The 18,165-nt window shown below is 40.3% G+C and overlaps 1 protein-coding gene across 2 annotated transcripts in view; it reads right to left on the bottom strand.

The window, feature by feature from the left end:
* The window catches only part of mylka (myosin, light chain kinase a), a 116,422-nt gene that overhangs the window by 49,700 nt on the left and 48,557 nt on the right, over positions 1–18,165 (bottom strand). For both annotated transcript variants that reach the window (XM_082176030.1, XM_082176031.1), the window contains 3 exons: positions 17,258–17,461; positions 13,596–13,730; positions 1,896–2,048 (listed from right to left, as the gene is read on the bottom strand). In XM_082176030.1, coding sequence (XP_082032156.1) covers positions 1,896–2,048; positions 13,596–13,730; positions 17,258–17,461 — 492 coding nt within the window. The remainder of the gene's footprint in view (positions 1–1,895; positions 2,049–13,595; positions 13,731–17,257; positions 17,462–18,165) is intronic.

Below are 18,165 nucleotides of genomic sequence, written 5' to 3'. Positions count from 1 at the left end.
GTACACACGAAAACGCAAGGGCGGCGTTTTCAGTTTTATCCACCTTGGGACCCGGTTTAAAAAAATAGCGGTTTCAGTCTCCGAAAACGCCGGATCCGTGTGGACGAAACGCCAATACGATAAAAATTGTATACGTATACAGCGAAACGTGTCTTCGTGTGGGACGGGCCCTAAGCGTCTCTCTCGTTCCCTCTCAAGGAACCAGGTTACATACAGTATGTACTGTAAGCTGTGACAGTTTAGGGTTATGTTTGTTACTGATAAGAATGTAAATGTGTACCTTGAAATGCAATGTAAGTCACTTTGGATAAAAGCATCTGCCAAATGCATAAATGCGGTAGCTAATTTTAAATTATTATTAATTTTTTTTTTATTATTACTGAGTGTTTACTTGTCTTTAATAATGCTTGTAATTTATATTAGTTAGGCTAGTTGTTATTCTATGGTATTTTTTAACCACAGGCAAACATTATTTGTGTAAGTGTTCTTTAGCCTGTTAATTTTTGTTCATGATATTCAGCTAATATGAAATGTTTTGCAATAAGACTAAATGTGAATGATATCTAAGTTTTTTTTAATCTAATTGGAATCGAAATTAGGAATCGATAAGAATCAAAATCGATAAGCAGAATCGGAACTGTTAAAATTCAAATGATACCCAACCCTAATTATCGCCTACCTCTTTATATAATGTTGGATATATATTATATCCAACTTTATCCACATGCATACAGTATATATCATGTAGGGCGATATATACTCCATTGCAAATAGCAACTTTGTGATTGCTTGTATCATATTGTGAAGAGCACAATACAAATAAAATTGACTTGACTAAATAGTATGTACATGAGAACTGTAAAAATGAAATGCTACCGGGAATTTCTTTACTTCACTGTTAGGTACTGTATATATTTATCATATAAAATAATGTATATTGAATGCATATTTTCTGAAAATACAACAAAAAAGTCATGGAAAAGATTTCAGAGGGTAATTCTCTTCAAGTTGTCCTCTGAGACTCAGATGAGATCCAGCCACTGCAGTATGTGTATATGTCTGTGTGTGTGTGTGTGGGAAAAGACTGGTATTTTACATTTTTAACCCACTTGAATATGGAACCTCCGCCATTAGACAGCCTCACAGGCTGCAAAAGAGCAGATGTTTCTCTAATCCCATCCCGAGGATCTTAAAATAACTCTTCAAAAAAAACGTATAAATTCACTTATCAACGGAGCACATAGCAAACGCCTCCTACAGTGTATATGAGAGAAGTTAAAATTTACAAGAGTCTTTACGTTTTTGTGATTTAAATGCCCTCAGAGTTGACAAGCAGAGTCGAGGGGCAAAAAATGTAGGAGACTTTTGACAGAATAATATGAAAACACCAATTCAGTTTAATTTAGACTCTCACACTGAAAAGTCTAAAAGTCTATTCATACAAAAAGATTATGAAATTGAATTTGGGAATAAAAGTGGGATTAGGCCTACTAATTTTGAACATTTTGTAAATTGTATTAATCACTGCCAATACCTAATCAAATGTCATTTGTGCTCAAATGCTGCTAGAGCTTTTCCCAGAGCTAAGATTTTGCTCAATGACTTTTAATCAGTTGGCTTTTTAATGACTTTTAGACTTGAATTTAATATTCTTTTATCATTGAAAATCTCAAAAACAACTTTTTGTGAAACGGTTAGGTTGAAAAGTAAGTTTGAGCTTCTTTAAAAAAAAAAATAAAAAAAATCATCACTCTGGTTAGATAGGTTTTACAATCTAATGCAATGACATTCAGACATTTTTAAGTGTGACTTCAGCAACCAATACATAAAACATAAAACATAAAACCTGAACTGTACTGGCAAATAAGAATAGAAGAAAGAGATGTGTGTCTTACCTTTAACCAGCACACGAGCTGTACACACAGCTCTGCCATGATCATTCACTGCTACACATGAATACACTCCTGCATCCTCCAAAACAGCTGCCTTAACTTTCAGCTGAGCCTTACTATTCTCAAACATGGTGTGGGAATATGGAATGGGTTTATCTGAAAAGACAGAGACAGAAAAAAAAGACTGTATCTGTAATTTATAATAATTTTAATTGCTGAGAACTTCACTGAGAAAGGAATCTAAATGATTCTTAATCCATTATTTAAAAGATGAGATGGACAAGGTGGGGTTATCAAGACATACAGATACAATTACAGCTGAAATACTGACAAAGTTATCTTGGAGTGATCATAATAAGAAAATAGAGTGGTGCAGTGATGACAGTGATGATATTTTTATAGGCCAACCCAGAAGTGTTGTCCCTCCTCAACATAAACCCTTTATAGGATTGTTCTATTGGCTTTTAGATTATTGCAAAAGATAAGCTCTCTGACTAACAAAAGTTTGTTTAACGGTCATGTTCTTTTTTAAAATTTTGTTTTCACTGTTCTGATTGCCTTAAGCTGGGTTCACAATGTACGATTTTGGCAACAATTTGGCTGTCTGGGGCAAATTTGGTGTATCCTAAAAGATTCCTCAGATCTTAGATCAAAATCTGAAGTCTTTGATTGTTAGTTTGTCATGTTCACTGATAGCGGATTAATGACCATTGCGATCAAATTTTACCTCAGACAAAATTCCTGTAGTCCTGTAGCGTGACTTCTACGACAACCGTTAAATCAAAAACCAATAGGATTGCTGAATTTTGCTGATGATGCAATTAGTGAGACAGCAACAAACCACCACTTGCTCCACCCACATCGTCTTCGGGGTTTTTTTTTTTTTTTTTTTTTTTTTTCATGAGAAGCCATGATCAAAATTAACCCTAGAGATTGTTCTCACTGAACGTGTCACGGATTGATGATGTAAAACTCTGGACGAGTCTTCTTGCATACAGTCTGCCACAAAGTCTGGCATTAATGACAACTGAGATCCCACAGTGTGACATGGCTTACAGCGAGGATCATATTCGTACAGTCTGACAAGCAGCAGTCTTAAAGGACTATAATAAATCGTACAGTGTGCACCCGGCTGTAGTTCTTGTCCCAGTTTGTTATGGTTTCTGATTAGTTTCACACCTGTTCCTTGTTTTGTTAATTATCATTCACTGTGTCCATAAGTCCTAAGTTTTCCCAGTTCAAACATTCATTTTAGTCTAGGACTAGGCTTAAGCCTCGTCTGTGAAACTGGGGGTGTGATTCTTACACATTTAATTCATCATGATAATCTTTACAAATGAACACAGCTTTTATGAATTTTGAAGCCCAAATACAATCACAAGAAGTAAAAAGCTATACGTAGCCTATAAACGAACTACACCAGGGTTGCATGACTTCAAGATTATAACCATTATGCTTGAGAAAACTTTTTCAGACTTTATTTAAAACTATTTTCGCTGAAAGTTTGATTTAGAATTGTTTGCAAGAGTGCAATTATAAACATAATGAGGCTTTAAAAGCGATGTGATGACGTTTAATGTCCCTGACAAACTCTGTATGTAGTCCCATTTAGTAAAAGCTTAAAATTTTTTTTTTTTTTTTTTAAATCACAATGGCACTGGAAAGATTGCTGTGTGAATGTATCTGTCAAATGGGAAATGCATAAAATAGCACTTTGTTATGCATTGTTAAATGTTTTTGCTTGTAAATGGCTAAATGTTCTCGGCTAAATGTCCCTTGCAAAATGTCCCTGAGGGCCGAGACCAACAGGATTCAAAGAGCATTTTTCTCAAAATCATGAGGAAAAGCATATTCTTCTTCTTTTTCCGACTTTCCTTTCTTTTTGTACAACCCCCTACTTTTCCAGGGATTGTAAAATCAGCCTGTACAGATGCAGTAACCCCTCCCTCTCTCTCTCCCTCTCTCTCTCTCTGATATCTGACTTACCATGTCCATCTGTGTGAATATTTCAGGGTGAGTGATGCATGTTTTGCCTTTATATGGTTGTAAGGTCTCATATTTGCTCAAAGGCTCCTGCTGCGGCTCACAGTTTCTCGGGGAAACCCAGAGTCAAACTCAAGAGACTTTCAGCTAGTCTGTAAGAACACCACCATCAGTCTTACAGTCCGATTCTTATAGGACAACACACAGAATCAGTTTATCAGTACAGTTTATATAGAATTAAAACTGTTACACCAAAAGGTCCTTTAGCAATGATTGAAGAGTCAGTGTATAAAAACAGATTATGGAAATACACTACATTAATTTTGTCTCATTGAAGGGAATCATGAATAACATGAATCTTCCAGTGCAGTGCAATTTATATCATTATTAGTAGTATTAAATAAAGAAGAAGATGACCATCTCGGAGCTACGGTCGAGACTCTCATTCCTGCAAAGGGGTTGAAAAATTTCAAGATGTTTCCAACTCTAACTTTGAACCAATTCTGTAAAATGGCCCATATAGCCTATTTGAACAGGATTTGTTTCCAGGTATGACTATATATTTGGATTATATATATACACTCACCTAAAGGATTATTAGGAACACCATACTAATACTGTGTTTGACCCCCTTTCGCCTTCAGAACTGCCTTAATTCTACATGGCATCGATTCAACAAGGTGCTGAAAGCATTCTTTAGAAATGTTGGCCCATATTGATAGGATAGCATCTTGCAGTTGATGGAGATTTGTGGGATGCACATCCAGGGCACGAAGCTCCCGTTCCACCACATCCCAAAGATGCTCTATTGGGTTGAGATCTGGTGACTGTGGGGGCCATTTTAGTACAGTGAACTCATTGTCATGTTCAAGAAACCAATTTGAAATGATTCGAGCTTTGTGACATGGTGCATTATCCTGCTGGAAGTAGCCATCAGAGGATGGGTACATGGTGGTCATAAAGGGATGGACATGGTCAGAAACAATGCTCAGGTAGGCTGTGGCATTTAAACGATGCCCAATTGGCACTAAGGGGCCTAAAGTGTGCCAAGAAAACATCCCCCACACCATTACACCACCACCACCAGCCTGCACAGTGGTAACAAGGCATGATGGATCCATGTTCTCATTCTGTTTACGCCAAATTCTGACTCTACCATCTGAATGTCTCAACAGAAATCGAGACTCATCAGACCAGGCAACATTTTTCCAGTCTTCAACTGTCCAATTTTGGTGAGCTCGTGCAAATTGTAGCCTCTTTTTCCTATTTGTAGTGGAGATGAGTGGTACCCGGTGGGGTCTTCTGCTGTTGTAGCCCATCCGCCTCAAGGTTGTGCGTGTTGTGGCTTCACAAATGCTTTGCTGCGTACCTCGGTTGTAACGAGTGGTTATTTCAGTCAAAGTTGCTCTTCTATCAGCTTGAATCAGTCGGCCCATTCTCCTCTGACCTCTAGCATCAACAAGGCATTTTCGCCCACAGGACTGCCGCATACTGGATGTTTTTCCCTTTTCACACCATTTTTTGTAAACCCTCGAAATGGTTGTGCGTGAAAATCCCAGTAACTGAGCAGATTGTGAAATACTCAGACCGGCCCGTCTGGCACCAACAACCATGCCACGCTCAAAATTGCTTAAATCACCTTTCTTTCCCATTCTGACATTCAGTTTGGAGTTCAGGAGATTGTCTTGACCAGGACCACACCCCTAAATGCATTGAAGCAACTGCCATGTGATTGGTTGATTAGATAATTGCATTAATGAGAAATTGAACAGGTGTTCCTAATAATCCTTTATATATATATTTATATATATTGTCCTCGCATTCTTTCTTTTGGTACCCTCTCAGTGACATACCTGACTGAAAGGCTCATTATTCAGCTCATTATGTGGGTCATTGTCTTCTCAGTTGTGAACACAGCACTATTCATGATCATTCACTCCCCCACGCATATTGCCTTTCCAAACAAAAAGTGTCTTACAAAATTTAAAACAATGTATTGTTTTATGTGAATGATTAGGCAGGATGATTTTCAGATAATTTTGAAGCAAAAATTCTAGGCGACAACATCCATTAGTCAAAAGTCGCGTGGACACATATTTAGTATGTGTTTTGTGGCCTTATTTCAGAAACTTTAATTTCAAATTTTTTTCAATAACCATGCACACACATTTTTCAAAAATACAAACATGTACATACAAGTTGCTCACATATTATGGTAGCCCTGTTTGTGCTGAATAGAGTGTAATGACAGCTTTGCCATTAATATGTTTATAAGCAACTGAAAAAAAACACAAATGTCAGGGCATGCCAAAACATCTCAAGGACCCCAAAAACACCTTAGACCCCAGAGGGTTAAAGTAAGTGGCTGGTGAAGTGTGAGAAGAATAGAGTAAATTTTATAGTTACCTACACAATGTGTATCTAAACACGTCATTAATTTATAATTGAAAGGATTGTTATTGCCGCTTCCATAGACATCAGTGTGTATTTTACAAACTATAAATGTTTTGCTAGTAGCCTACTTATGTGTATTTAAATGTCTGAAACCTAAAGTAAACTTTATGTGGTTGAAAACACTGAATAGTTGTGATATAATATGCAGCGCTAAGAGCGTATGTCTCTGGCTCAGCGCCAGCCAACACACGAACGCAGATTTGAATTTAGCAGTTGATGATCACGCGATCTGAACGTTCTAATCAAAACAGTGAGAACGATTGTACGCGTGAAGTAGTTAAAGGTAGGGTCGGCAGTGTTTTTCAACCATTTTTTTTTCAAAATTTGTTTCAACTTTCTTTATATACCAATACATAATTAAAATGTAAGTACTCTGAAAAAGAGAGTATAAAAAATCGAGTGTCTGTAGTCCTCTCAGGGCGCAATAAACACAGCTACTTATTTCCATTCGGAACGAATGAAATGATTGGCTGGGCGACTGTCACTCTCCCTCGCTACCATGGCTACCACCCCTGCTGCTAAAGGAGCTGCCCACATGCGCGAACCCGTTTGACTCGAAGAGGGGAAGAGGCACGGAGAGAGGCACGGAAGCTAGGAAGAATCGCAATAATGGCAGAGAAAGAGCAGTCAAAATTCCCAGTACCTGCATATACAGTCAGCCAATGCAAAAAAAGGAACAAGTAATGTAGAAAGGTAGGCTACTTGTCAGGGGAGTGTAACGTTAGTCCTCATCAGAGCCAACAGTGCTTTCATTGTGGAAGCTCTTACATGCAAAACACCGTATATGTTATGAATCTTACATGAAATTCACCTTCATCACAGTGTAACTGATGGTAATGGGAAAACGTGCATCAATGCAACCTGTTTTTAGCTTTGCCTTATGTTACTAGCTCGTTACGAATCAAACTCAATATATTTTTAACTTTACCAGTATCGATATGCTAGCTTGATAGTGAGTACTAACAGCCATGTAAGTTGTTTATATTCATAATGATAAAGTTAGGTATTTTATTACATGTGATTCTGACATGATGTTACTACATGCACTGCACTCCTCTCCGCTCTGCGCTGGCAAACGCGTCCTCCAGCTGTGAGCGGTCGGCATCGCAAGTTCATGTGTTTTGGGGGTGTGGCTTTGGAAGGAGCCCAGAAGGGAGGGGGTGGGAGTGAATGGAATAAGTAGCTGTGTTTATTGCAGTCCTGAGAGGACTACAGACACTCGATTTTTATACTCTCTTTTTCAGAGTACTTACATTTTAATTATGTATTGGTATATAAAGACAGTTTAAACTAATTTGGGAAAAAGTTTTTTAGAAAAATCCTGCCTACCCTGCCTTTAACTAGCTATCACATGCGGTGATGATGCTTCTTACGTCTGTTTCGGAGAACCAGAGGGCAAATATTTCAACCGACAGATGAGGCATTTAAGTGGCACCGAAATGAGGCACCGAAGTCTGCGTTTTGATTTGGTCCGGTTACATACCAGTTACTTAGGTACCAGTTCCAAATCGGTGCCCGGATTCGGTACCCAACCCTACCTAAGGGTTACACGCGTATCCCACCAGTGGAGGGGACCACTGCTATGCAACTATGCCATAACTCCTCTTGGCACGGAGAACCGTGTCTCCCTTCCCGGGCCTGTAAGTACTCGTCGGACTTAACCGGCAAGGCTTACAAGGCCTGTGGGGGAGCTGCCTCTGCCATACACGCCATGGCGTTGTTGCAGGTCCATCAGGCCAAGGCACTGAAGGACCTGCACGAGGGTGGTCATGATCCTCCAAGAACTTTGTGTCGCTTCGGACCTTGCGCTTCATACGACAAAGGTGACCGCGCGGTCGTGCGATGTCCTCTATGGTGGTCCAGGAACGCCATCTCTGGCTGTGTCTGGCTGACATAAGGGAGACCGACAAAGTCAGGTTCCTTAACTCCCCCGTGTCCCAGACCGGCCTCTTCGGCAACGTGGTTGAGAACTTCGCCCAGCAGTTCTCGACTGTACAAAAGCAGACTGAGGTGATTAGACACATCCTGCCGCGGCAGTCAGTTGCTGCCTCCACCCCATCGCCTGCGGCCCCTTAGTCTGCTCGTCGCAGGGGGCGTCCTCCTGCATCTGCCCTAGCTCCCACGGCTCAGTAGCAGCCTCCACCTAAGTGGTGCTGAGGAGCCAGTCGCAGACAGGCTGCCCCGCCCGTCCAGGCCCCGGCCAAGAGGGGCAGCAAAGCCAGGGGTAAGCGACCCTAGGACGGGTGACCCGGAGATGGGACTGCTCTCCAGGAAATGGTGACCGCACCGCTCCCTCCCCCAGAAGAGGGCCGGGTGAAAAATCTTTTGTTCCCTTTTATTAGTGTTCCGCCGCTGGCCTTAAAACCAGCAGTACCCAGATTTTCAATAAAAAGAGCAGTTTCTTCCATCTCTGGGTCTGAAGAGGGCCCGGAGAGCAGTGGGAGGAGAGAATCCTCACCACTCTCATCCCTCCCTATCGCCAGTGGACAGCAGCGTGCAGTTCGAGAACGCATCCAAGCCGCCTCCTGCACCATGGAACCAGGTAAGTGTTGCACAGCACACTCAGACACCGATACGGGCCGCCTCCCAGAGAGAACCTCCTGAGCCACGTCTCTGCGTTCCACCTCGCTGCTCATTCGGACCATCAGGCTCGGCTATGCGATTGAGTTCTCCCGGGGTCCCCCAAGTTTCGGGCCATCCACTCCACTACAGTGAGAGCCGCCGATGCCCATGTCTTGCGGGCGGAGATCGCAGTCCTACTGGCGAAGGACGTGATAGAGCCGGTCCCTCCAGTCGATATGAGGTCAGGGTACTACAGTCCCTACTTCATTGTACCCAAGAAAGGCGGTGGGTTATGACCGATCTTGGACCTGCGAGTTTTGAATCTGTTCAACTGTTCTACTGTTCAAAAATTCGCACGCAGAAATAGTGTTGCTTTCATCAAAGAAAATTATGACGAAATATTGTCGTCAACGAACCGTTATCACCTGACGAAAACGAGACGAGACGTAAATGCTGGTCATGTGACGATGACTAAAATACATGTATAATGCAATATCGTTGACGAATAAAAACGAGACTAAATGTGGTTTACAAAATAAAAACTATGCTAAAATGTCTCTTCATTTTCGTTGACCAAAACGAGACGAGACGAAATGTTATAACGTCACGACGAATGAGAGAGTTGTGCGTGCCCATAGCTTTGTCGGGTTTAAATTCTGGTTTGCGATCTGGTCGATTATCAGCGAATTTAACAATATTACTCTAGTTATTCTATTAAAATGTCTCATTGATATGTTTGACACATTCATAATCATTACTTTTGCCGGTTCTTTGTGACAGCTGTATGTTATTGGCAGCGTCTTACATGAACGCGTCACCGCATCAGCACCAGAACATGGAGATTTTATTTTAGAGAATAATCGCACAACCTATTCGATATTCTATAATTAAATAAACTAATCGAATATCCAAAAATCGTGACTCATCCCTGCATGGAATCTCGTTTCTTTTCCCAAATCTTCACTCACGTCTCACCCATTTTCTAAAGGGATTATAAACGTTTCTTCATTGGCTCGCTTTTAATTAGAACTATTATATTCGTGTTCTTTACTGTGGTAAAGTAGAAAAACGCTGTAGGACAGATAGCCTACATTTGTACTTGCATGTCAAAATCTTTTTAACACAGTTTGTGCTTGTTATATTAGACGGCGCGTCAAGTTTAGTTGTAAAGCGCGTTTCACACGTGCGGGTGATTTTTAGTTTCACTTTCTCTGGCAGCGCAATCTCAAACATAGCCTAAATATCTCACCCTTGTGGAGGATAAAATTCGCTCTTCAGACCAATTCACATCAAGTAGAAAACACGAAGATATCATGAAGAGATCGATGGTCTCTTTCCTGCTCGTGTCCCACATCCCTCTCAGAGCGCAGAGTATAGGCTATATCACGCGTCTTTGTGTGGAAATATAAAACGATAAAAAAAAAATAAAATAAAAAAATAACCCCCCAACCACCGCCGGTAGTTGGTCCATTACCGCGGTGGTCAAAAAAACGACCACCGTCACAGCCCTAAATATACTAAATATAATAAGATAATCTTGTTTGAAATTCTATATTGACTGGGTTAAATAGAATTGCATTACTAAAAAGAGACTAAAATACAATTTTCATTGACTAAAACTAGACTAAAATGTCATCAGTTTTCGTTGACTAAAACTAGACTAAAATGTCATCAGTTTTCGTCGACTAAAACTTGACTAGACTAAAAAGAGTATGAACGTGACTAAAACTAATAAAAACTAAAACGACAGCTTGACACAAAGACTAAAACTAAAATTAAAACAGGCCACCAAAAACAACACTACGCAGAAACACATTTTCGAATGCAACCGTCCCGAGATTGGTTTGCTGCGATCGACCTGAAGGACGCGTACTTTCATGTCTCGATTCTTCCTTGACACAGGCCGTTTCTGTGCTTTGCGTTCGAGGGTCAAGCATATCAGTACAAGGTCCTGCCCTTCGGGCTGTCCCTGTCTCCCCGTGTCTTCACGAAAGTCACGGAGGGGGCCCTTGTTCCCATGAGAGAACAGGGTGTTCGCATCCTCAACTATCTCAGCGACTGGCTCATACTAGCACACTCTTGAGATCAGTTATGCAAATACAGGGACCTCGTGCTCAGGCACCTCAGCCAGTTGGGTCTTCAGGTCAACTGGGAAAAGAGCAAACTCTCCCCCAATGTGTGATGTTCACAGATGCCTCTCGGGTGCCACGTACAACAGGCATGCAGTGTCAGGGGTGTGGACGCGCCCCCAACTGCATTTGCACATCAACTGCCTCGAGTTGCTAGCAGTACGTCTCGCTCTGAGCCGCTTAAAAAGGCCACTACAGGGCAGGGACGTGCTGGTCCGTACGGACAACACTGCGACCGTTGCGTACATCAACCGACAAGGTGGTCTACGGTCCCGCCGCATGTCGCAACTCGCCCGCCATCTCCTCCTCTGGAGTCAGAAGCATCTGAGGTCGCTTAGCGCCATGTATGTCCCCCGGTGTGCTCAACCGTGTGGCCGACGTGCTATCACAAGCTGTGCTCCCGAGAGAATGGCGACTCCACCCCCAGGCAGTTCAGCTGATCTGGAGAGAGTTCAGGGAGGCTCAGGTAGACCTGTTTGCCTCCTCAGAGACCTCCCACTGCCAGCTGTTTTACTCCCTGACCGAGGGAACACTCAGCATGGACGCACTGGCACACAGCTGGCCCCGGGGCCTCCGCAAATATGCGCTTCCCCCAGTGAGCCTATTTGCACAGACTCTGTGCAAAGTCAGGGAGGACGAGGAGCAGGTCCTTCTGGAGGCTCCCTATTGGCCCACCCGGACCTGGTTCCCAGAACTCATGCTCCTCTTGACAGTACCTCCCTGGCACATTCCTCTGAGGAAGGACCTTCTGACTCAGAGAAGGGGCACCCTATGGCATCCATGACCGTGGCAACCAGCTCATCGGCTCGGCTTCTCAGCAAAAAACTGAAGGGCAATCGCACCTGGCACTCATTATATACCCACACTGCGTGGCTGAACAGCTGATGCAAATGATTGCACGCCAATGTGCATTGGCTCGTTTAGTTTCACTCAAAGTAGATTCGCCTCTCTAGCGAGATTCCTATTCGTCGGTTACAACATACATCTCCGTTCCCTCCTCCAGGGAACGAGGGTTACCATACGTGACCGAGACGTTTTCTATTCACCAGTAAATAACACTGTAGTAACTGCATAGCAACATGCTAAAAATAACTCCAAACTCCTTAGCAACTCTCTAGCAATCCCTTAGTAACGACCCAGAACACAGATCCAGCATTGACCTTGCAATATCCTAACAACCATTCAGAACACTTTAGCAACCACATAGCAACACCCTGCTAATCCCCCAGAAAACACTAGCATTTATGGGGTGAGTTTTTCACTGAGGTTTTCTTCATAACATGTAACAATTAAACAGAAGAATTGTGTTTGAGATATAACAGTAAAGATATATCACACAACATTTCCACACTTGTGGAATCTAAGATGTTTCTCTCGAGATGCTGGGATAGGCATAGGTCTAGCGATTTGGAAAAAGAATTGATGGACAGAACTTTTAGGATTGTTTTACATTGTGTTCAGACGCTGGGATAAATGTTATATTTTGGATTATTGCGGTGTTGTTTTAAAGGTGGTAGATTGGTTATCATTATTCAGGCTCTTTAAGAACCCAACAATTAAAATGTCAATACAATGCAAGTGTTGCTATGAAACTCAGCTGTAAGACTTAAGATGTAGTTGTATTTACAATTTCACATGGAAAACAGTTATAGGCTAACAATAAATACAGCCTATTTTAGCTTTACAGAGAACAAACACACACTTACTAACCTTTATAACCAGATATCTAGCAATTTATCACTCATGGCATGCCATAAAAAGAGAGTAAAGAGAGTAATAAAATGGTGAAAAGAGAGTAATTTTAATGCTTTTTTTGCCCAGTAGGCTACTTTCTCTTTTTATTTTTTGAAAACAGCACTAAAACAGCAACACTATTGCCCTCTACTGGTAATAAAGAAGCTGCATAAAGGGATAGTCATCATTCAAGGAATTCTGTCATCATTTACTCACCCTCAAGTTGTTCCAAACCTGTATGAATTATACTATGGAAGTCAAAGGTCCCATTTACTGTTTAATTACCCACATTCTTCAAAAATATCTCCTTTTGTGTTCAGCAGAAGAAATAAATTCAGTTTCACTTTATTTTGATGGTCCCTTTAACACATTCTGTTGACTATAAGTAACGTTGTACCTACATGTCTACCAATTCTCATTAGAGTGTTAGTTGAGTATTAGTAGACTGGTAGGGTTAGGGTTAGATTAAGTTGACATGTAGTTGCAAAATTACTTATAGTCAGTAGAGTGGAGTTTGGTGTTTGTTAGTGTTTGCAGATATTAAGCAGACAGTCTACTTATACTCTAATGAGAGTTAGTTGTCATATAGTTGCAAAGTTACTTATAGTCAACAGCATTTCAAATGTGAGAGTACATGGCCAGGTGTCTCTTGTAAAAGAGATAATTTGCTCTCAGTTGTACTCTTATTTAACTATATAAACCCTGGTTTTATGTGAAATTTAGGGGCGGATACATTTACATGTATTCATTTAGCAGATGCTTTTACATAAAGTGACTCACAAATGAGAATTACTGGTTAGATGATAATTGGATGTCTCGCTCAAACAGTGCGTCATCTTACCATTGTGCATCCAAGAGAGCTCAGGCAGTGGTCTGCCCTCTACTGAGCACTGCAGGATAAAGTCCTGTCCCTCTGATAGCGAACAGTCTTTCAGAGAAGAACTGAACACTGGGGCTTTAGCCTCCACTCTCGCACCTACAACACACGTACACGAACACACACATACAGTATAATTTGGCATTTAAAACCACAAAACATCTGAAAGCAATTGGTTCCACCAATAGGTGGCACTGTCAGACTAATAATAGCATTATTATCATTATTATTTGTAAATGACTGTTGACAAATAACATGTCCATAAACTTTTCCATCAAGACTTTCAATTAGGTTAAAATATAAAATATTTTAGTTTTTTTAAGAAATGAATACCTAACCCAATAAGAGTAAATTATGCATAGCTACAAGCAACTAACTCTAAACCAAACCATAACTCTAATTATATAGTAAGTGCATGCTTTTATTAATTTTACTTATTAATTTTTACTTTTACTTTATTTGTATAATTACACTGCAACAAGGGCACCTTAAAATAAAGTGTAACATTTTTATTCAGAAAGGACACATTAAATTGATCAAAAGAGATGGTAAAGACTTATGTTTCTAACAAAAGATTGATTTTCAAATAAATGCTGTTCTTGTGAACTTTCTAACCATCAAATAATCTTGGAAAAATGTATTGCGGTTTTCACAAAAACATTAAGTAGTAACTGTTTTCAACATTAAATAATACAAAATGTTTATTGAGCACCAAATCAGCATATTATAATGATTTCTGAAGAACCATGTTAATGTATAATCCATGTATGAATTAATGAGCTCATAAAATTGAGAATTATCTAAATTAGGAAAATCTAAAATCATGGCACAATACAGCACAGTGACGACACAACATAACATGTAATAATCTTATAAAGTTCAATAAATTGTTTTTGTTATTATACCTGTTAACCCGAACTGAGGAGTTCTGTTTACATTAGTTCAAAGTTACTGTTAATTTTAATGTAAAAGAATGCAATTAACTTGACAAAATATACATTATTAAAAAGATCTAATACTCAAGCTTCAATTTTTGTCCTTTGTTTTACTAAATTAATTTCATGGTAACCGTAATTTCTTAATTTGTGTCGATACCTTTAATATGAAATGAGCCTCAGCCACATCCATAAAAAAAAAAAAATGTAAAAAAAATCCTGTAAGTTCTCCATGAAAGCACTAAACAACATCCCTCTGAGCTTTTAGTTCAAAAGTGTGCATATTTAGGGAGATATTGATTAATTATGTGTTTATTTCAAATTAATATAGAAAGGAGAAATATTTATTTATTTTTTTTCCCAAAATGAGGCGATGTGAGCATTATGGAATGCTAAACCCTCTCATGTAATGTTTCATTCATACTGGAAGCCAGAGGGCACCCTCACGCAGAAAGTCCACAAGTGAGAGAGTCATAAATCTTATGTCCATTGTCACGAACTGGTCCGAGACAAGAAGGTTGAGGATCCAAATGCAGTATTTATTGAACTTGGTAATCTAAAGACGTAATCCAAAGTACAGGCAAGGGCAGGTAGTCCATACAAACAAACACAAGGCAGGGAACACGGGCAAAAGAGTAATCCACGGAACAGGCAAGAAATCCAAAAACCAAGAGACATGAAACCAAGGGAGAATTCTCGGAATTGCAGTGTAACACTAAACAAGACGTCACAGGGAATGAATGAGTGTACATGGTTTAAATAGGCTGAGGCTGACAAGGTAATGAGACACAGGTGGATGCAATCAGGGATGAGACTGGGCAGTGAGTTATGGGAAATGTAGTGTTATGAGGGACTGACAATAGTCTGATGTGGAGTGCCCTCTGGTGGCTCTCAAGGGCACTCCAGCTGGAGACCGTTACATAGCCCCCCCTCTAAGGAGCGGCTTCCGGATGCTCCTAAAATTGTCCAGGAGGGAGGTGGAGCGGAGGCAGACCCGGGGGCGGGATGAGACTCTGGAAGGGCGGCCAATGACGGGACAAGACTCTGAAAGGACGGCGGCCATCTTGGCCAAGGATTCACGGGCTAGAGCCGATGTGGGTACTGCCCACACACTCAAAAAAAAAACAAAAAAAAAAACACGCCGTGGTGACTATGATGAGTGCTGTCTTCTTCAGAACTGACTCAGGCTCGGCAGGCATGACGTGAAGAAGCTCAGGCCCGGCAGGCATGATGTGAAGAAGCTCAGGCTCACCAGGCATGAAGAGGCAGACCTGGGCATGCTGGTGACTGTGGTGGGCCATGCTCTGTGGCTATCGGAGTTTGATGCATGGTGCCCACCCCAAAGAAACTTAAGAGGAAGAGTCCTCCTCAGCTTCCCCAACAGTCAAGGAGGAACCAGTCAAATGAAGGGCATAATCTAGAAACTGAATGAGTGACCCTCGAGGACCATCATGGATTAGTGTGGATTGTAAAGTGTTGTTGAGTCCATAACAAAAGAAGTCAATCAGAGCATAGTCTGGGAGGTTAGTGAAATTGGCAATGTTCAAGAAGTCCTGGATATGGTCCTCGAGTGGTCGATTACCTTGATATAGGCGGATGATCTGAACTGCTGGATCCATAGTGGCGAAGTCTTCTGTCACAAACTGCTCCGAGACAAGAAGGTTGAGGATCTAAATGCAGTATTTATTGAACATGGTAATCCAAAGACATAATCCAAAGTACAGGCAGGCAGGCAGTCCATACAAACAAACACAACAAGGCAGGGAACACGGGCAAAAGATTAATCCATGGAACAGGCAAGAAATCCAAGAGACATGAAACCAAGGAGACTGCTCGGAATTGCAGTGTAACACTAAACAAGACTTCACAGGGATGAAATGAGTGTATATGGTTTAAATAGGCTGAGACTGACAAGGTAATGGGATACAGGTGGGTGCAATCAGGGATGATGAGACCGGGCAGTGAGTTATGAGAAATGTAGTTTATGAGGGAATGACAATAGTCTGATGTGGAGTGCCCTCTGATGGCTCTCAAGGGTGAGATGACTCCAGCTGGTGACCGTTAACACTATAAAATACTATATTTTCTGCCTCATTCTGTGAAGCACATGGGATCACAGAATGCCATTTCACTCAGCTGTTGTTATAAAGTTAAGAGCAAAAACCCTTTTTTAATCTCATAAATTGTTGTGTTTTGATGATGTGCTAAGCTAACATGCTAGCTAGCCCTTATGCACCTCTTAACAGGAGCGATTATGTTTTATGACTAATTTTGAAAAGTAAAGAATATTGGAATGTCTGAATCAATGTTCTTTTTTTAAGAAGGTCATTTGATACAAAGCCAAAGAAGGTGAAGTGAGAAGTTTGGTCAAAGAAACGAGGGATTAAAACAGTGTGAGTAGAAAGTCGTCAGTAAATATAATAAAGACAAAAGGAAAATAATTAGAGGTGATCAGGCCTGTGACTTTAGCTGCACTGCATTTCTAGACTGCAACAAGGCCAATTTGGTTTGTTTTTCCCCCATAAAGATATTTCATGCAAACTAATTTCCAGTAACTTTACGTTTAAGCCCTTGTGCCTTTGCCATTTCTTCTTTGTTTCAAAAGGTGTGTATATGTGTGTGGAGGAGGGCTAACAGGTTAAATGGCAATCCAGAAAATGTAGATGTAGAAAATGAGAACTCAATTCTTACGCTTGACAGTCAGACTCCAGTGGACTGCAGTCTTTCCTTTTTTGTTGGTAGCAGTGCAGCCATACTGTCCCGTGTCAGTAATGTGAGCATTCTCCAGACACAGGACATGCAGACTGCCCTCCTGGCGTGTGCTGACGCCTGATCTCTGTCTGAGAGGAGCACCATCTTTCACCCAGCTCACTGTTGGCACTGGAGACCCAGACACTGAGAGAGCAAAGAATGAGATCACTCATTTAACATCATGTACATAACTTTACACAACTTTGTGCAACATCTACAGTTCCTCTTACATATTTTAAGAGGTTAAGGGTAACTGCCGAATGTACTGATAAACATTTATTTTAAACTAAAATATACTTTAATGTCATTTCTATTGAAACGTATATGTTATGTTTTTTTAATACACAAAAGTAATGATGAAGTTGCAATTTAGTACATTTAATATATATATATTAACTTTAGTACATTTAATATATATATATATATATATATATATAATTATATATTAACTTTATATATATTAAATAACCCACTACAGTTAAAATTGTATTCAAGTACTTTACATGTGCATTAATACATTAGTCAACACATACAAATGAGTGTAATTTAAATCATACAACTTTTTTTTTTTTAAATAGAAAAAAAAATTCTTCAAATTTTTACTTTAAAACTTTTGAAAATAGCACATAGTGTGAAACATAGTCTATATGAGTAAAATTTTATTTAATGAATAATATATTATCTGCAAGTGCAGTTTATTTTTCCAAATATACTTAATATTTATTTGAACTACAACTGCATATTCAATACAATTAGGCGCACTTTATTTTTAAAAGGGAATTCATGAAGTGTCATTTTTCTTCCAGAAGATAAAGTCGAGACATGTGAACAGTGGTATAGACAGCAGC

This window comes from Leuciscus leuciscus (genome assembly GCF_965113295.1).
Source record: "Leuciscus leuciscus genome assembly, chromosome: 7".
NCBI lineage: Eukaryota > Metazoa > Chordata > Actinopteri > Cypriniformes > Leuciscidae > Leuciscus > Leuciscus leuciscus.
The sequence above is the reverse complement of the archived record's forward strand: the minus strand, read 5'-3'. Positions and strand labels throughout refer to the sequence as shown.